Below are 21753 nucleotides of genomic sequence, written 5' to 3' on the forward strand. Positions count from 1 at the left end.
CCAGTTGGAACTAGCACAGAATAAGACAAACACCGTAGCCATTGAACACCACTGGGCTCCAGCTTTATTTGAAGACCCATCTCTTTAAGTGGCCGGTTTCAGTAGCTATTTAAAATAGGCTACAAAACCAGCAGTTCTTAGTTTCCCTTTTAGCTAGTGCACTAAACTTGCCACCTACCTCCCAGCATCATTTTGATGCTGTTCAGCACTTCCATAATCTTTGCTCAAAAAAAGAAAAACAAGGAAAAAAAAAGACTTAGGGTTTGAAGCCAAGAGTGTAAAATGTTCTCTCAATCCACTCGGCTTGATCCCACCAGGTCATGACTGAGGTGAGCTGGGAAGGAGCAATCTGGCAAAAGCACTCTCTTTAACAATAGCCCAGAGAAAAAAAGACAAGAGATTTGTTTTTGGTGAAGACTCAACCCTTTATCTCAGTCCTTAGAAAACGAGCCCAAGGAAATCTCAAAAAAGAGCTACGAAGCAGACTATGAAAAGTGACATCAAGATTTAAGGTCGGGTACATGAGGCCAGTTCATCATCGCACCGGCCACCAGCTTGCAGAGGTTTGGCTCTGATAAAGACAAGGCATTGCTGAAAAAAAAATCCATAAAATAGAGCACCCTGAATAAGAGCCATTTATAAACTGAAACCTTAGGAGGTTTTTGTCCAGGAGCTAAGGAGCCGCTCTGAGCCATCATCTGTTTTTAATAACTTTATATTGGCTTAGCATCTTTACCGAGAAGTCTAGTAAAACATATGACACATTTTGATGACCTCTCATGACTTTACTGGAGCCATAAATGAAGAAAATAGGGCACTGGAAAATAGAGAAATAAATACTGCAGACCTGAAGAGAGACTTTAAAGTAACTGATTGACTTGGCGGATGAAAATTGTTTCAAAGAGGGAGTAACAGTGGCTTCTCCATGGATGTATGGCAGGAATAGTCATGCCAAAATAAGTTAATAGCTGATTATCCTGTTACTACGCCAGAAACTTCAGAGGAAGAAATAAAATGCCAGACACTTCACAATAAGGTGTGATTTGTGTAACACTATCGTATGAGAGAAATAGCCTCCTCACTCCACTTAATAAGCATCTTATAACCTGTATATCAAGCCTTTAAATTTTGTTCTAATTAATATAACTCTGGATGATCTTCTTATCCACATATATATTTAATCCTGCTTTAATCTCAGTAAATTATTTGTCTCTACAATAGCTTGCAGTAGTGAGTATCACAAGTTAATGGCATGTTGCATAAAAAAGTATTTCCTTAGAATTCCCAAAACAATATCTTCAACCACCCAAATATTCAGTTCACCCACTTTCCCCAAAGGCCGGTAAAAAATGATGGGCTTTGCATCATGCAGGCCCTGAAGTCTAAGTGACCAAGCACCGGGAATCAATTTCCAAAGTTAAGAGGCTCTCCTGCTAAACAACCGTCTACTACCCTTTCTCACTGAAACTAAGAGAGATCCAGCTCAAGCACCAATGCTGATTGCAATTGTGGCAGTAAAGAGCCAGCTAAGCATACAGAGGTCCAGTGTGTAGCACATTTCCTTCAGCGTTTATTGCTTAAGAGACAAGTTGCAGCATGTTCCACTAACTGGAGCAGCTCTGTGGCCTTTCCTTTCATCCTTAGGTAGAGTACGTGGTCAAACTTTCTTTGGACAGACCCTGTGAATCCTTTATATTGTTTTCCCATCTCCATATCAACATCTCTGCCGGGGTAACAAAAAGAGCGCAGCTTTATAACTGTGCTCAGGGAAGACTAAATATGACCCTCTAGTTTCTTTCTCGGAAGCCACAGATTTAAATGTGTTCATGACCTTTCAAATGACAGAAGAAAAGAGGGTTGGGGGAGACAGAAATGTGTATCTGACACGGAAATAAGCATTCACAAGTGGTGCTGTAGTGAAAGAGGGCTACGTGGGAGAAGTCACAGAGGAGAGATATTAGAGAAACTGTTTTGTTGGTTATAACATCTTCAGTAAATGAAGCATTACAAATTACTTTTACTTTTAAATGTCAGCCTGCAGTATGCCAGACTTCTTCCTTAACATGAGGCTTTGGGGAATTCAGCTGTGAGAAAGCGTTTCATTTATGGAGGAATACATGAGATTGGAGAAGCCATAAACTGGAGGAAAACTGTGTGGTTTACTTAATTTAGTCCCTAGTTTTTCACCTTTGGATTAAACCCAAGAAGAATAAATGCTGCATTACTTTGATTAGATAATTGCAGTACATCCAAAATAGATTATTTTAGCCATAACGTCTGACACGAGGAGTACGGCTGGTAGTTACAGGTTTGTCTGAGAGTAAGAGTTCAAGGCATAGCTGAGTCCCTAGCCAATCTAAATGCACCTTAATGCTCTTGGCTCAGGGACTCATGGAAATCTATTTTAAAAGTCTGCCCTCAGAACCCTTTACAGACAAAATGGGAATTTAGAGAGCTCAGCACCCCATAGGATTGGCCCCTAAAATAGCCCTGTTGAAAGATGTAATATCGACAACACACTGAAGATACCTATTGACAGACAAGATGGGAAACAGCAGAACAAGTTTCCTCACACTGCCCTGCCAATGCACCTCAGCTTTGACCTGGAGCATCCATCTTTAGAAGTAAGAAATGGTCACTTTCTTTGCCTAATTCTATCTTTAGCTTTTCTGCTAAACTGCCAACAAAGGGGCCAATCAGTGCCAATAATGGTCATGGAAAATGTGATATGGAAAACTGTTACAGTGGAACTGTTATAATAGACAATCATTACAGTAAAAATGTAATCAATAAAAAAGTCTGTGGGGAACATGCTTTAAGTTTAGAGATGGAACAAGTTACCCTCAGAAAGGTCACTTTTATGAAAATTAACTGGATAACAAATGGATAACAAACTGGATAACAAATAATATTAAAAAGCATGCCCACAGCTTAGTGTGCTAGCTAGTGTGCTTAGTGTGCAGCAATTCTAGGCCCATAAAGGGTGTGTACACAACAGGGATTATGTGCATAAAACATCTTTGTACACTTGCATATTCACTGTAAACAAACACACTTGAGAACTTCTAAAATTGGGGCCCTAGTGTTGAGATAATTTGCCTTTTAAAAGCCTTCAGAAAACGGGTGGAGAGAGAGAGAGAGAAGCACAGTGTCTTGCTTCTCACAACTTTTCCAAACCTTGGCAAATCACGCAAACTGCAAAGTTCTGAAAGGAGCACTGCATGAGTGTGATCAGGCCTCGTCCAGACTAGGGGAGGAAAATCGATCTTAGATACGCAACTTCAGCTACGTGAATAACGTAGCTGAAGTCGAATATCTAAGATCGAATTACTCACCCGTCCAGATGGCGCGGGATCGATGTCCGCGGCTCTCCGTGTCGATTCCGGAACTCCGTTCGGGGTTGATGGAGTTCTGGAATTGATGTAAGCGCGCTCGGGGATCGATATATCGAGTCTAGACTAGACGCGATATATCGATCCCCGAGCAATCGATTTTAAACCGCCGATACGGCGGGGTAGTCTGGACGAAGCAAGAAACGAATCCCATTATCCTCTTTTGGAACCTTTTCTGCCTGCCTGTTACTGGAATGTGCTTTATCTGAGGACTCTTGCTCCCAAAGCTCCTTCTCTCTCTCTCTCTCTCTCTCTCTCTCTCTCTCCTTAGCACAATAAGTATACGTTTTTCATGTTTACTACAGCTGTTTACAAGTTTTTTCACAGAAAGATTTCTCATTAAAAATAAAGGAGTTTCTTTAAAAACATTTTTTTGGAGGGAAAAAACAGTTTTGGGTGAAAATACTCATCAGCTGAAAACCACTGGTTTCAAAATGAAAAGTTTTCTGTTTTAGTTGCCAAAAACTGAAAATCGGTTTTATTTTAATGAAAACTTGATTTTTTTTCTCCAAAGAAAAAAAAATCATCTCCCAATCAGCTCTCACATTTCACATCATTTGAGAGCCAAGAACACTTGTCTCTTCTTTCAATGCTCTCTCTCTGGATCATACTGCTAAAACATCACTCATTTAAACCAGAAGCAGAAGGCTGCAAATGGTGGCCCAATCCTACAAACTGCTCTGCACGGACCCTGCCCTCTGTTTGTGCAAGGCAGTTTGCAGTTGACTGCCTATGTATCATTATTATCTTTAGCATCACTGGAAGAGCCCAACCATGCCACACTCTTTACTACTGAACTAAATGGGAGTCCTTATTGAGTAAATTGAGTTGGATCAGCCCCTTAGTGTGCAAACATACGTGTTAATGAGAATAAATATATTAAACAAGGATCCGGGCTCAACTTCCCAACCTCCTCTCTACAAACCTGAATAAAATAATTACCCCTGAACTTTCAAGTGTGACCCCTGAGCACGAGCGTCATCAAGTGGATAGGGCACGAGACTGAGAGTTAGGAGATCTGGGCTCTAATCCCAACTTCATTATTTACCTTGTGCATGATATTAAGCAAGTCACTTTACCACTCTCTTTCCTCTCCCATCCTTTGTCTGCCTTGACAGTGAATCCTCAAAAATCAGGCTTGCTATGTATGACTGTGAGCTCATATGTGAAATTTCTGGCAGTCAAATTCTAGCTGCCCTGTGCTGATGCTAGTACTGTTGAGACAAATTATAGCGATGGATCTGAGTGGCAAAATTCATAGGAGAATTTGAACTTCCCCAAAGTACGGGGCTGTTTGGATACAATGATTTGATTCAGCTGACCAGGTTATTCAGATTCAGATCAAAACATCAACAAAACTCAAGGGTAGTTTTGGTTCAAGTACCACTTTATTATATTATGGCTGGGACACTTTTAAATGCAGCTTCCCTGGATGCTGTCATCACAGAAATTCTCTTCTCTCGTAAAAATTCCAATTCCTAGCATCTCAGTAGCACACATTTATCAGAAATGCTGATTACTGCCACACAGCAAAAAGGAGATACGGCTCCACATGTAACGTTTTGCTCCTTACGGGAAAGGCTATAGCACAACAAGATGTTGCTGCTTTGCTGCAATCCAGCCGATCGTAAGGAAAATATCTAAACAGATGGGTTGCTTTGAAGATCAGAGAAAGGGAGTTTTAAATTTCACAAATATTAATTTATTTCACCTGTATTTCCAATAGGTTTCAGAAGAGAACATAAAATGCATTCAGTTGCCCATAGCAGCAAATCCACCTGGGCCATGCTCACTTTTGTCTCATACAAAGTATCAGGGGGAAAAAGCACTGATATTGTTACAAATGTTCTTTTAGTGGAAACCAAGTCAACAGCACTTTCAAACAAAGACCCTTGCATCAGGGTCTGCTCTACAACAGTATATAATGGAGTAATTCAGTTCAAGTCAATGTTTGCTAAATTCCACATCCAAGCAGTGTTGAGGTGCATACTCCATCAGATTACCTTCCTGAATTGTGCATATGTTCTTTACTCTTTTTGTGCAATAATAATAAATAAGCCCTCAGCTTGCACTCATCTGCCTCGCAAAGTTGCAAGTGGAAAATATATATCTATGGATCTAGTAGACAAAATATATACCCACCTAGAAGACAGGTTTTACTGCTCACATCAAAGTCTACTGGTGCAAAAGCCCGGCCAATAAGAGTTCTTATTTTGACACTAAACTTGATTAAATGCAAATTACTGTCAATTCACAGCAGTTTATTTTTCAGCTGTCTCATGAGCCATGGCTTTACAGTTCATTTCCTTTTTTCTTTTTTGGTTTTCTTCTCTCTGCTACATGCCACTGGAGTCAGTGTAGTTCTGCATCTCTCTAGCTTGTGTCCCAGGTTCATTACATGGGGATCCTGGCCAAGTCCCTTGTGAAATGAGCTTTGGTTTTCTGTCACGGTACATGGCAAGTGCTAGTGCACGGACCAGAGTGGCGTAGCGCATCATTCAGCAGTGTTTGTGAAGCTGTCAGTTTTCTACTCCCCAGAAGCCCAGGAAGGAAATGACACAAAAAGTAAATTAGCTTGCTGCCCAAGAGAAGGCATCTCTTCTTGCTCAGAGGGAAGGCAACGTTGGTCTCAGGCAGAGGGCAGTACATCATACCTCCATTCAAGTATGCAGTTTAATTTTCCTTTTCCAGTACATGTATCTTTTATTTGCACCATAATTTTCAATTCATTCTATTGGTGCTGACTGTCCACTGGCAACTAGAACACTATTAATCTCCTTCAGAGCAATATTCAGGGTAGTGAAGAGCCTGAATGACTATAGCTTAGGCCTCCTGAAGCTTGCTGGGGGCAGGTCTACTCTACAGCTGGAATCGATGCTCTGAGATCCATCCACCAGCGGTTGATTTAGCTGGTATAGTGAAGACTTGCCAGATCAAAAGCAGATCATCTCCAGTTGATCCCTGTACTCCACCCCCGATGAGAAGAGAAAGGTAAGTTGACGGGAGAATTTCTCCTGTTGACCCTCGCGGTGTATACCCCACAGTAACTAGACCTAATGTATGTCAACTCCAGCTACGTTATTCACATAGCTGGGGTTGCGTAGCGTAGGTTGACTTACCGCGGTACTATAAACATAGCCTGGGATGGTTAGGCATGTGCAGCAGCCAGCTTGACTCTAACATTCCCACAGTTCTCTAGTGGCTCACTGAGATGTAACTTGTATCCATTATTGATCCCCATCTGGTAAATTGAAAGCCTTTTCTTCATCTCTCAGTCAACATTAAATAAAAGCTCTGGAGAGGAGTTTTGGAAGGGAGCACTCATGAAAATGGAGCAACGCAATGAGACTTCTCCAGGTTAACGATTAGAGAGGCAGGCACCTGCTTTCATCATCACACATATCTCCAAAGACTCCAAATCAGCTTCCACTGCAGCCAATTGCAGAACATCCATTGAGGTCAGGGGGAGCACAAATCAAGGACCAAGTCTTTCCAAAACCCTTTTCTAAATACATGATTGGCATCTACAACTAGAAACTAGAGCTGAGTGAATAACTGATTTTTCGGTTCAATGGCCAAACCAAAAAAATCCAAAAAATAATTTGGCTTGTTTCAAACCAAAATTGATTTTTTCCAGTTTTTCTCAACAAAATGCAAAAACTCCCCAAATTGTGTTCAGGTCAAACAAAACATTTTTAAAAAAATGTCATTTTAAATTGGCATTTTTTGTTTCAAAAATGGTGATTTGAAGTAACATTGTCCAAACAGTTTGTTTCAAAATTTCTGATATTTTTGGTTTGGGGGGTTTTTTTTGGGCCAAAACTATTAGCCAAATCTGACCAGAATTTGTGAATAGTTTCCAAGCATCGAAAAAATATTGGCCAGTTCTATCTATGACAAATATCAGCTCAAGCTTGCCAGCATTATTAATCAATTGTTCTTTGCAGAAGAATCTTGTTTGTAACCTTGAGAGTTCACTGAAGAACTCAGTCCATCTATTTTTATTTCTAGTCCAAACACTCGCCTCCTCTTCCTCTATTCATCTCTTTGCTCACTGCTTCAGTGGTTTGAAAAGGGAAAACTTCAGGTTTTTCACCTTGTCAAACAAGCCACAGCCTGGCACCCTGTCAAAAGAAGCTCAACACTGGGTCAACATTCCATTCGAATTGTCTGAACACATCCTTAGTCTTTCCAGACTGTGAAGGTATGTCTGACACACAGGCTGTGTTTACAATGTGCTTTTCTCTTAAAAATTACCACTGTAGCACTACCAGCAATGCAGCTCCACCATTGTTAGAAACAGTGGTAGCTCTAAGATCCCCGTGTTTTCATTCCTGTGCCATGCGACCCTTTTTATAACACATCCAGATGATGTAGTAAAAACCATTGGAAAGGCGTTTGCAAACTACAGCTCCACATTTCCTGCCGCTGGGAGAGCAGCAGCCATTGTCCATTCAAAACACTGTTTCTGAGTCCATCTTGCTAGCTCATCTCTCCAACAGGACCACATCACACCCCTCTTTGCATTCCTCCATGACTCCATTTTTGCACCTGTCAGACACAAGGTCCTTGACTTTCAGGGCCATTTAAGGACCTTCACTATTTAGTTTCACTCTCCATATCAGATCTAAAGGCTTATCTTGCTGTTGGCCTTCACCTTTGCTCTGCAAGTGATGGTCCACTTGCCTGACCACTTCTCAGTTGAGCACATCTGTGCTTTCTCTCACACTGCCCATCTTTGCACTGGAAAAGCTCCCTGGCAAAATCCCTGAAGCTGCCACCTCCCTGGCAAAATCCCTCCTCAGCTGCTATGCCTACAGTCTTGCTGCCAGCTGGCACTGGCTGGGCAAGTGATGAGCTGTGGCTTCTCTTTTCCTGATCAACTCTGTTTTACTGTTCACTCTGACCTCATCCTCTCAACTCATCTTCACTCTGTTTGTCTGTTTCATCGAGATGATACAGCCCATCACGTACACACTGGGAGCTCTCCAGGTCAGAGGCTGCTTTCGTCATTAGATGTTTGTACTGCACCTAGCACAATAAGGCCCCAAGCCTTGACTGGAGCTCCTAGCCTTTCCATAAAAGAAACAAACAATAACTGGGGGGAAATTTAAGAAAAAGCCCAGTGGTCTCCATCTTGAGAAAAAACTGGGAGCTCCTAATTAAGACTCTTGCGTCTTCAGTACAGCCATAATTCACATTGCGTTATACAGATGAAAATTACAATGCTGTGAGAGGTGAACATTATAAGAATAGAGAAAAGGATATATAAAGATTCACAACTCAATTTACAATGAACACGAATAGTCAGACTCTGACAAAATACATGAATAAGGGTATCACAAGTTGGCCCTACCATCTGAGTCTATTAAAGACATACCAAAATAAACCACCTATGGAGAACATTCAACAGAATTCTGCCTTTAATGAATCAGAATACACATATAGACGCTTTAAAAGCTACAGTGTGATAGGATGCGAATATTGACAAATCCTAACACAGCAGAAATGGACTACTGCTACAATAACGCCCCACTTAAAGTCATCCCGGTTAAAGTTGTTTTGTTGTTACACTGCTGATCAATTCGGGAACATGACCGTTTAAAGCTGCACAATGTTCCCTTATAATGTTGTCTGGCAGCTACCTGCTTTGTCCACTGCTTGCAGGAAGAGCAGCCCATTGCAGCTAGCTGGTGAGGGCTTGGAACCAGGGTGGATCGGCAGCCCCTCTATCAGCTCCCCACTCCCCTAAGTTCCCTGTGCAGCAGCCGCCCAGAAGGCTATCAATTGCCGGCAGTCCAGCTGTCCCTCCCTCCACTGCCATGTACCGCTCCTGCCCTCTGCCTTGGAGCTGCTCCCGGGAGCTTCCTGCTTGCTGTGCGGGGGGTGGGGGGAGAAAGAGGGGCTAATGTTGGGGTGTCCTCCTTCCCCCCGCTTAACCCTTCTCCATATAGAGCAGGGTGGGGACAGGGCTCAGTACACTGGCCATAGCTGCTGTCTCAACTTCCTGATCTTTTTAAAGGCAATGTACGAAGAAAGGTGTCAGCATACTTATAGGGGCAATGCACATCTCTCTCTCTTTCTCCCACACACAGGGTGTGTGTCTTTGTCTGCCATGCTGTCTCCCCTTCCTCCATTCATGCTGCCTTGTAGGGTGTAAGACTACATTCATAGCAATTTGTTAACCCTTGAGGGCTCAGCCAAATGCTAGTTCATCATTTAGCAGTAAGGCATTCCCTGGAAATATCCCACCCTCTTCCACCCTCTAACTTCGCCACCTCCACCAAGCTTCACAATCATCACTGCTGTGTACACTATTAAATTGTTTGTTTAAACCTATATGGTGCGTGTGTGTGTGTATATATATACAGCTTTTTGTCTGGTGAAAAAAAATTCCATGGAACCTAACCCCCGCATTTACATTAATTCTTATGGGAAAACTGGATTTGCTTAACATCATTTGGCTTAAAGTAGCATTTTTCAGGAACATAATGACAACGTTAAGCGAGGAGTTACTGTATTTGCGTTCCTACAGGATGCAGCCACTAGTGGAAAATGAAATTATGTGTTGATTGAATTATTTAATGGAAGCAATGCTGCACATACTATTATACAATTACCATCTAAGCAGAAGTATGATAGTGCCCTTAGCATACTATAAAATCCCAGACTGAAAGGATTAAATGTGTGATTAAAAGAAAGAGAATTTGTTAACGTTTAAAAGGAAGTGCCAAACTGATGACTCTGCAAACTGAAAACCTCTGTGTCTCTACAAAACAGCTGGAACATGGACACTGGCTGTGTAAGCTTCTTCCACAACAATTCAGCCTCAATCTGGAGGGATCACATCTGCGGTGAGAGAATATACTAGTCTGTGTGGCTCTCTCAGTCCTTGATCACTCTTGTAAGATTTCCAACAGTCATGGAATTAGATCCAAATGTGGCAGTGGCTTTATTTGGTGTGTTGTGAACACCTGTCCATAAGGAACTGGACTGACACCCACTAGCTTAGATCACCAGGTTAGAAACAGCTTTCAGCTGGCAGTGACTTTCTATCACTACCCACATGGACAAGATTCGACTCCATGACCAATCCCAAAAGTGAAACACGTCAATCCTTCACCCACACAGCTGGTTTTGATACTTTCCTCCTCATATCAACTTGATTCCCATTCAGTAACTATGTGCTCAAATCACCTGAACACCAATTTATAAAATCCTAAATGCAGCTATAATTTATTTTATATTCCCTCTCTTTTAGTCTGATGACTCCCTCAAAGTGGCATCTTCATTATTTCATTTTATTCCAAGACCACCAGGGGGAAAAAACCAGTAATAAAAGTCATCTTTATGTAAAGATCAGGAAGGCCTCTATTTAACAAAGCACTTAAGCACGATTTATTTTGTGTCTGTTGTGCACAGCACTTAAGCATATGTTCAAATTCCAGCGACTTCAATTGCATGCTTAAGTGTTTTGCTGCATAGGAATGGACTTACTTGTGCTTGAAGTAATCATCATCGTGTTCCCATAAGTGTTTTGCTTAACTGGGATGCTAAACAGGCAACAGAATCATCAGAGAAAGCATATTTCTTTTAGCATTCTATTACAGCCTCTTACATTTGAAATGAAGAATATAGGCAATGTTATTAGACACTGGGTTACCAGACTTCATTGTATTAGCCATACCTTTAGGACCTGCTCTAAGTTCTCCAGCTTGGCTTGGAGCTGGTGTTTCTCCTTCACAGCCAAATCTCGTTCTTTGGTCACTATGGTGAGGGTTTCTCTAAGCTGAACATAGTCGGATTTCACCTAAAAATACAAAAAAGTAAAATAAAATAAAAAGGAAGAGTGAGAGGTAAAGTACTCTCAATGTAGACAGTTTACCAAGAGAAAAGCACATCTGAAACGAACACCATTTGCTTGTGCAATTCTGCCCAAAGTCATCAAATGGGGACAGGAAAAAATATAAAGCAGAAAATAAGAGATAAGAAACAAAAGCAAAAATTGAAATCAGGTAAGGGGTTAAACTTGAGTGAAAAAAAGAAACAGTACAAGAAGGAAATCGTGTGAGTGTATCATGTGCATGCAAATACACATGCACACACCCACTCTCATTTGGTACGGTTACAAACAATCTGACAATCAAAATTTAATTGGGCATAAGTTAAAAAACTAAAAGGAAAAGGCTAAAACATATACCAGTAAATACGCAAAATAGATTAAAGTAACTCAGATCAAATAGTTTTGTTACACCTCACTCCACCCTCACCTTTTTGTCTGTATGTTGTGTATCTGGACTCCAATCCTGCACAGAGATCTCTTAGTGCAGATTTCTGGTACAGTCTTACTCCAGGCAGACATAGGGAGCTGCTTTAGACAATGCAGCTATGTGCAGGATCATAACCCTCAGCTGTAAGCTCTGAGGCCCTGATCTTGCAATCATCGGTGCATATGAGTAACTTTATTAATGCAGATATTTCCATAGATTTTAATAAGGCCACTGGTGTGAGTAGAGACACACACATGCTTAAGCGTCTGCAGTATTAAGCCTTGTGTTTGTAAAGTGTCTACCAAACTGGTGTTCTATAAATAAAAGCAGTGTCCTATGATTCTTCCTCCTCTCCTCCTCATCTGAGGTTGCAGAGATGTGAGTATAAACAGATCACACACATACCATTTCTGATTTAATCTTTTGACTTCAAGTCAGCCTGTTCTAAACCAATAATAAGCATGAGCAACAGAGCAGAGTTAAAATGTCCAATCAAATTATTTTCTGTTCTGAAGGAAAAGAAATATTCACATGCAGCAAAAATTGTGTTTTCCCTTAAAATCTTTGCACATGTCCTATTTCCAAATAAGACAATGTCATGAGGTTAAGTTATTCAGTAAATAAGGCTTAATTTTTTATTTAATTTACCCCAGAGTTAGCTTAGGCTTTCAGTGCAAGTAACTCAGCACAAAATAGAGGATTTTGGGAACCTTCAAGTCTGCACATAATTTGGAGACTGTGTAATATGTATTACACACATTCGCTGTGTATTTAGAAAATAAATTATTCCATCAATATTCCACGGACCAGTTCTCTTCCTTGAGCTTTTGATCAATATCCTCAGCTAGTGTAAAGTGTGAGAATCTGGTCCCTCACCTCCTGACACTGTCTGGTTTAGGCAAAAACGATGAGTCTGGCAATGTAACAATTACAGAGTATATCACATCAGGAATTGACATCTTCAGAACATAACACCACAAAGAACATTAACAATTCAAACCCACTACTAATAGATACATCAGTATGATATATACGTTCACATAAACGTGAAAAACACACGTCTTCACAACGAGGCTTGAAAGGACATAAACGAAACAAAGCCCATACCATTTTTAGCTCAATAACAGTCTGGACAACACCTGTTTTCTTTGTCCAGTTGACAATCAGAAATGTAACAGTGAAAGCAGGATTAGTGAATGCAGGGCTGGGTAAGGGAAGGAAAGACAGTGCAATAATTATAGGGAAAAAATGTGTAGGCTCCGACTGTGGGTCAAAGTTAGTTTCTCCTTTCCAACACAGCTATAGATGGGACAAGTTCTCTTTTTGTTTGATTAGTACACCGCATTTTTTGAAATCCAAAGACATTAAACAACCTCCTACAGTGATATCTGTTCAGAAAAACCCTGGAAAACCACATTTTCCCTCTGGCTCCAGCTTGTTAACTCGTGAATTTCACGATGGTTCAAATTGAATCTAAACTGTTCAATGTAACCCTGCTATTTGTCTTTGCAGAGGGCTTTTCAGAGTGCAATGGGCTGGAAAAGAGAAAGAACAAATCTTGTTTTCCATGAGAACTAATGTAATTACCATCAACCTCAGGAAATTTTTTCCTCCATGTACATTTTATTTTCCCTTTCCATTCAAAACTCTTTATAATAGGAGACATATTCATTTAAACAATGGATTTTCAGAAGTTATTAACTTCCTGAATACTTGGTATTGTCTTTTGCTGCTCAGATTGCTTGATGTACATTGTAAAAATATAATGTGGTGGGGACAGGCAAGCATGTTATTGTCTGTGATTCTCAGTTAATTTACTAACGATGGATGAAGCACAAAGGTTTGGAGCAAGCTCCAAGAAGGGGTGTACAGTTCAGCATGAAAAAAATAATTATTTAATTGTGATAATTGAAAAATACTAGGCTCGAACCAGGACCAAACTAAGGTCGTTACATGGGGCACTCAATTCTGTCATCTAAAAATACATGGCAGGTAAAGAAGACACACACAAAAAACACAAAAGAACCAAAAATCGGGGACTATCTTGGCATGAGAAAAAGAGGGAAAAAGAGAGAGATCAGAGGGGGGAGAGAAGGAGAAAGTACAGCTGGATATCTAAGGGTTTGGGAGATGGGGGGAAGAGTAAAGAGAACATAGGAATGTAGTCCAGGAAGAGAAGACAGTGTCCTGGGATGGGAAGAGAGCTATTATGAGCAGGAGTTGTCATGATAGACATGACAGAAGAGACATCATGATAAATAGTGTCAGAGGAGGGAGGGAAGACTTTGTAAAGGATGTCTTTAGTGGGAAGGACGTGAAGAGACACCAAAGGAAGAAAAAGACTTGGGACAGGTTGTAGGTAGACATGAAGTAAAGAGGAAAAAGGAGGTGGAGAGACTACATAGAAACTGGGAGAAATGGTATAGGGGGAAATGGGAAAAACAGAGGAAAGGGAACTGGGGAAAGAAAGCAAAAGTGGAAACATAACAAAAGGTAGGAGCAGAACAGAGAAATGACATGAATATAAAAGGAAAAGAATGAAAGCGAAAGGACAGTCAGAGAAGGAAATAAAGAAAGGGTAAAAGGAAGAAAAAAGCACAAGGAAACACGCATTTCTTTAGGGCTATGCAATTTTATTTTGATTTTATTCATGCTACTATATGTTTTCAGATGCAGTCCATAAGGAACGAAGGGGACAGGAACGGTGATGTACTCGGGAAAGCACAGATAAGGGCCTGACTCTGGTTTACAAAGGTAACTTGCCAGCAACTGTGCATGCTAATTATAGCTAGAGGAGATATTAGGAGGGTGTGAGAAACATGGTTATATGTACTGTGGGAGGCAGGACCACGAGAAGGCAGGAGTGTGGTGGCACTCTCTCACCATACATACATGAAACATCATGATGCAACTCTTTTAGTGTTGTTTCACAACTAAGTTTGCAAGCATTACTGAAGGCACCCTAAATCTTAAGGGTGGTCTTTTAAAAGGATGAGAACAGCTGCCTATTGACACACAGAAAGTAACTGCAGTACCTTTATAAAACTAAATGAAAGTAATAGTAAAATAGGCTTTATGTCTTGAGCTTGTGATGGTGTTGTCTAGTGGCTGCTCCACAGAAAGGACAAGGATAATGCTGCCAACTCTGACAAATCTCCTTTAGACTAGGGCTTAAAAGTTATAAGTCTATGCATTTGGATCAGAAGGACCTCGATTCCAGTCTTTGCTCACCTATATGGGTGATTTATATGAGGACTATATCTGAGAAACACATGGTTTTGTTAAAATAGGAACTTCCTGCAGTAAAGTTAGACGATGACCAAAAAACGGCAACCCAGTGATACAGAAAAGGCAATTTTAGGGCCAATTTATTTGGATTTTAAGATGTGGAGCTTGTCTATTGGGGGAAATAACCCGGAATAGCCATGGTGGAATAGCTATTCCAAATGAATTCCCAAGTGGACACTCTTGTTCTGTGCTAAAAGTGTCTTTGTGCAGTTTAGCATAATCCATGGTGGAAGTGGATTCGGCTGCGAGTGTGGAACAGCTATTGCACTTTAAATGCACATGCTAATTTATTTTCCAAAAGCTTTCCTCTGTAGACAAGCCTTTAGTGATAGCCTACTACCCCCAGGTAAGCATAAGGTTCATATCTATTACTGATGACAAACTGACAAGTCAGATGGAGTCATAATTAATCCAGCATTTTGAATTAGTAAAACTGCGTTTAACTTGTTAGTGTGGCCCAGTGGATAACTCACTAGAGCAAGACCCAGGAGGCCCAGGTTCTATTCTACTGCCACTGGCTTGGTGGATGACCATGGCCAAGTCACTTCATCTGCCTGTGCCTCCATCTATACAATGGAGATGATACTAACTTCCTTTGTAAAATGCTTTGAGATCTATGGATGAAAAGCACTATATAATAGCTAGGCGTTATTGTTTCAATCTCCAGGAGAGAGAGAGATATATGATATAGAAGACAGATAGATGTATGTATACTTCACTAACAATTTTCTCAAGAAGCTTATTGATAGTCAATTGTATCTAGTATGATATATCTATATAATAGTTACGAGCTCTCACCTACAATAATTGTATTTGAAAATACAAACTAAAGTCAGATTCTGTTCTCACAACTCATTTATACCAGAATAACAGAGAGGCATCAGACCTAATGTCCTATTTGCTGGAGTGAAACTTTGTACATTCATAAATTTATCATTTTCCTTAATAATAAATCTTATTCTACAGTGTAGCTGAAAAAATCCCAATTAGATTTTGACAAGGGATTACCTGGTAATATGGTACATCCATTTACCAAAGGATTTTCAGTTTTCTTATGTCTACTAGTAACAGTTACCTGGATTTTTTTTTTAAATTTTCTTTGAAGTGTTGGTGAGCATTGCATGTTTCTGCTGTGGATGTTTTTTCATATGGGAAATAAAGGGCCATGGGACCAGACAGTGCATCCCAGAGTTCTTCTGACAATGTACCTTGGAGATGTGTGGAATCTGCATATGTTTTATCTGCCTGTCAGACAGAGAATATTTCATCCAAGTATCTCAAAGCCCTATAAAAAACACTTTAGCTCAATGATTATCAAAATAGTCCTAATAATCTGTATCCAAACCTGCTCCTTTAGAGGTTCAGGATTTAATAAACAAAGATCTCTGCATATTTTCATTCTGCACCTTGGGAAGAAACAGAGGAAACACATCTCCGTAAATAATAATAATATTTTGTACTTCCACAGCACATTCTGACCAGGACTTTCTCCTCCTGAGGATTTTGCATTACATCACACAGACAACTGTGATATGATTTCTTATACACAGTACCAAGAACAGCAGCGGAGCAGTCCAGGAGTCTATCACTCCCTCATTTTTGTTTTACAAAATATGCACTAAAAGTGATTTTAATGATCTCTCCAACAAGCCGTCTGTTTAAGAACATATGGGATATGCATGAAATTGAATTACAGATTGAGCACATCTATCAAAGCCCCCAGTGGCAAAGACAGTTGACCTAGATAGATCCATAGTAAACAGTCATGATTTCATGAGAGAAACACTGGGAACATTTTGCTCTGTGATGACTCTGCGTTAAATGCACACAAATGAGTGTGTTATCAACAAAGCTTTTCATTCCATATATTACCACACATCAAACACTTCTGTCACTTGGGTTGGTTATGAAATCTAGAATATTAATGAAGCATCTTCAGTTTTTCATAATACTTAAATCCAAAGACTATGGAGTTACTAGAAAAATACTGCAGTTTATTTCATTGGTAAGGAGCTCATTTAGCCAAGCAGTGAAAGAACATTTCTCCCTGTGCCAAACACAGTTTACTTACACTGATAAATGCTCTCTGCAGGCCAGCAGTTTATTCTGCCATAGGCAGACCACAACTACTGAGATCTGACTAATTTACCTGTTACAGAGATTAGCACCCTAATACTCTGCTTTAATACTGGATGTTAGTGAACCAGCCAACTTCTCATACTACTATAATGTCTCTGAGAAAACATAACCCCATATGAGGAAGAGGTTACATTTTCCATTCATAATTGTTCATATAAAATATATATGTTAGAAACATATTCTGAACATGCAATGTATACACTCCTCATGTTTATATATCCATATCAGCAAGCAACCAAATCAGAGCCTACATAAAGCGCACTCACTTTCAGTATGCAAAACCTGCATATTTGCATAGTGAAGGAACTTCTCCCCTAGGCAAAGGGCCTGCACAAGAGCTATGCACAATTAAATACCACTTAAGACTTATTTTGGAGGCTTAAGTGTTGTATAGTCTCAGTGATGCCCTTTGCACAGGAATGAATTTTTCACCCTTTGTGCTGTGCACAAAACAGTTAATAGTTCCTCTACAGGTTTGGCCTGTTTTCACACAAAATTGCCCTGGTTGTATGCATATATCCTCATTTGTGTCCATAGAATTGCTGGGGCAATTTAGGTGCCCGTTTTTCAAAATTAAGTCTTAATGAGTTAAAAAATAAACCCTGTACAAAAAGAAATGAAAATGGTTCTTATTTGTATGTGAGTTTATTTTACGTGTATTCTTTCTCTTTGAGGGCTGATCTTTAATAGAGTTAAAACTCTTCCTATCTTTAATATGTATCAGTTGTGTAGAGGTTTACATTTTCAAAAACACTAGACAAACTAATCCATACTCCCATGGCTCTTATCAGTGAAAATGAGGCACAGAAGGTTACACGATTTGCCTAAATCCACACAGCAAATCTAAGGATAGAATTCAGAATTCCTAGGTCCCAGCCCTGTGCTTAGACCACTATACCCTTCTGCCTCACGGCTGGTTTTTCTCTCTAACATTAGTTTATTTATCATTAAACTTTAAATTTTTCTATTTCACAGTTTTTCCTAAAAATACTTCCTTACTTTATACCCTCCAATTAATTATTTTTGCCCTATCAATCTGAGAAGGCGACATGCTCATGGGAGCCTACAAAAATATTCCACACAGAATATTAAGTATTTTTGTATTGGAAAACCAATTATTTCCTTGCAGACTTCGAGAAAGGAGCAGAGCAAAACCACCTCTGTGCATCTGTAATTAAGAATCCTGATAATGAAGTTCACTCTCTTAATCACAGCTACAAGTGAGCCGATTGCCAAGCCTGACTCAGAAAGCAGAGCGAGAACTTGTGCTAGGAAAATGGCTCCATACATGCTGAAAGCTCTCTCTGTATTCCATAATACTGTCCACACCACCACACACACTCGAATAAATTGTCATAGCTCCACTGACGTAAGTATAGAGACAGATGCTCAGCCGGCCTAAACTGTCATCACTTCTCAGTTGCTGTAAATTGTCATGTAGGTCAACGGAGCTTTGACAACGTTCACCAACTGAGGATCTACCCTTTGGGGCCACAATAGCATTGTTTGGTGAGGGGTCTCAATCTTGGCCTCTGATGTCACAGCTCTTTTCCTGGTACCCAGTGCAAGTATTTTGAGGGCCTGCTCCTGTTGAAGTCAATGGGAAGTTTTGCAGGACTGGGCCCTAGAGACTTTTAAACGTCCCAGGTGTGTCTGAGACCTGCTCCATGGATCTCCTGGATGGTATTTGTGCTTGGCCACAGGCCATGGTTTAAAGGAGCTCACCACAGGTGCTTCAGTCTGCAGGTAATTGTGCCTGTGCTATGGCAGGGCCTAAAGTGTAGAACCCCAAATAATCCATATCTCCTAACTTTAAAAACAGCTTAGAATGGTTTTATTCTGAGCAATTGGTTCTCTTTTAATTTGACTGCTGTTACCCTATTATCTATCCCTTCTGTCACATTTCGGTTTTTCCTCAGGCACTCACTTCATATACAATTGGCTTTATTTTATTTTTTAAAACAGGTCTTCGGGGACAGATGATCTCTGAATTTTCCTTTTTGAAATGGGTGGAATTCAGACTGCAAACTCTTTGGGGCAGGGACTATTTTTTGTTCTTTGTACAGTTCCTGGCACAGTGAGGCCTTGGTCCGGTCCAGGACTGGAGTTCCTAAACTCTACAATACTAATACTACTAATGGGTTAGTTTTAACCTATAAAGCCCTAAATGGTGTGGGTTAACTGAGATGTAGTTTCTCTCTGCCTGATATACTGTCACAATCCAGATAGCCAGAAGCAGTGGAGCCAGAACCTCTTTAATCTCTAGGCGATGGGGCTGCTTGAGGGTCATCCCTGGAGAAGCCCTCTCTTGGTTGGCCAGAGCCCAGATTTGTTAACCTTCAGGCATGCTGTTCTCCTTCGTTAACACAGCTGAGGTGAGTGTGTGTTGAAGTGGATCTACTTATGGGAAGTCCCTTGTTTATATTTATACTGTCATTTTGAATGTGGGGATGGGTACCCAGAGCACGACTTGAGTTGCAGTGAGCTGCATTTTATACATCTTAAGAAACAAACAAACAAACAAACAAATAAATAAAAACAATTGGTGAAATCTGAGCTCATTGAAGTCAATGGTAGTTTTGCCTCAACTTTACTGGGGCCAGGATTTCACCCTTTTGTTTTTTAAATTTGTTTTTGCAAGGTTGTTCAGTACCATGGGCAGAGAGAGGTGCTTTGTAGCTTTAATTTATTATTGCTATTACAACTACTACAACTACAACTACAATAAAGGTAATTAGGGCTAACATTCTTCTATACTTTCTTAAGCCCTCCCTGCATTAGCCACACATGCTACATTTGTCTGAGGTAGAATGTAAACTGCATGGGAAATGGACCTTATCTTTATGTGGCTAGTGAAGGGTACACTTGGCAAGCTCTGTAAATAACGGTAGTGGGGAAAGGATGATGCTCGAACTAAGCTAGAAAGGTATTTAGAAGAAAAACGTCATGAGAGAGAAACACTAGACAGATGGGTGGATAGATCTAAATAAGCCATATGGCCTCTTTCCATCCCAAAATATTATTATGCTACTGATTTATATAGTAACCATTTTGATTCCTCTCCAATCTGCTCTGAAGAGCAGAAAATTTCAGTTCTGTTTAGAGACCATGTGCTATGTATGAAGTCGTACAGTACATGCATACTACCCTTTATTCACAACCTTTCACCTTAACCAACCAGTCCCGGCGGGCTCAGAGATTAAACAGCGCAAGTTTTAGCTCAGAATTTCAGTCCTGATCCTACATATTTGAAACATGCACGTCAAAGGGGCCTAAGTGAGCTAGGCAACCAACTCCAATTAATCTTTGATGTTTGCAGTGTTCTTGCCGTCTCTGATATGAGTTACTTCTGGGGGAATTCTGTGCCACTGTGCATGTGCAGAATTTATGTCCCCCACAGATTTCTTTACTTCATCACAGAAAAATGACTTTCTGACAGGGAAGCAAAGGGAAGACACAAGAGCAGTCATGTGACCCTCCCCAGCAGTATCTTTTTGGGCCCATGGCAGCCAGCAGAGAGAGAAATCAGGAGGCAGGACTGGGGAAGACCCGGCAGATGGCTCCTACCCTGCATTGGGCTCAGCTGCTAGTCCCAGCTGGGCTGGAGAGGACAGGACTTCCTCTTCCCCTGCACAGCATCCAGGGCTGGGTGAGACCCATCCCCCAGATTTCTCCTGGCTGCAGGAAGCTCTGCAAATTCCCCCCCTCCCCTGCTTCCTGCACCCATTGGTCCTTAGCTGCAGGGGGAGGGATCTGTGTGCAGGGGGCTGCTCCCCCATCTGCCCAATCCCCATGCATCCAGATCCCCTCATACCCAGACCCTTTCGCCAAGCCTCTTCCCCAACACTCAGAGCCCAGCCCCCTCCTCCCCCCACTGTGTCCCACTCCCCCTGCACCTGTGACACCCTGATGAGCCACCCGCACCCGGATCCCCACACCATCGAGCCCTAACCAGCTGCACCTAAATCCTCATTCCACTGAACGCCACTCCCTCACCATCTGGACTTCCCACTAAGCCCCCACATTCAGACCCCCCTGCTGAACTCTATCCCCTCACACCCAGACCAACCCCCCCACCGAGCCCCATGCACCTTCACCCAAATCCCCCTGCAGAATCCCATTACTGTTGCACCCAGAACCCCCCAACAAACCCCTCACACCTGGATCCCTCACTGAGCCACCCGCACCCAGATTGCCCCATACAGAACCCTCTCAACCCACACCTGAATCACCCCACACTAAGCCCCTCCACACTTGAATCCTGCCTTGCTGAGCCTGCCTGCCCACACCTGGTGCACCTGGCATAGATAGGCAGGGTTCTGGGGTGTTTCTGGGGCAGGCTCGGTCCTTGTGCTGTGTTAGGGTTGAGTGCAGCCTCACTGCTGAATCTGTGTCCTGGGGGGAAGGGAGGGGAGCTGCACAGTGATCTCCCACTTCTGTGCAGCCAGGGGCCTGTGCTCCCCAATGCTGTGCTGGAGCCTCCACACTTACTGACAAATAAAATTTGCAGAATTTTAGAATATTGTGCGCACAATTTTAATTTTTTTGTTGCAGAATTTTTAATGTTTTGGCACAGAATGTCCTCAGGAGTAATGTTATGTGCATGACGAGCCCTCTAAGCCAATGTGAGAATCCAGTCCAGAGTCATATTTTTTGGCTCAATC

The 21753-nt window shown here is 41.2% G+C and overlaps 1 protein-coding gene across 7 annotated transcripts in view; it reads right to left on the reverse strand.

Moving 5' to 3' along the window:
- RIMBP2 (RIMS binding protein 2) overlaps positions 1–21753 on the reverse strand; it is a 352577-nt gene that overhangs the window by 109077 nt on the left and 221747 nt on the right. For all 7 annotated transcript variants that reach the window (XM_030582927.1, XM_030582926.1, XM_030582925.1 and 4 more), the window contains one exon: positions 11080–11202. In XM_030582927.1, the coding sequence (XP_030438787.1) occupies positions 11080–11202 (123 nt within the window). The remainder of the gene's footprint in view (positions 1–11079; positions 11203–21753) is intronic.

This window comes from Gopherus evgoodei, chromosome 13, assembly GCF_007399415.2.
Source record: "Gopherus evgoodei ecotype Sinaloan lineage chromosome 13, rGopEvg1_v1.p, whole genome shotgun sequence".
Lineage (NCBI taxonomy): Eukaryota > Metazoa > Chordata > Testudines > Testudinidae > Gopherus > Gopherus evgoodei.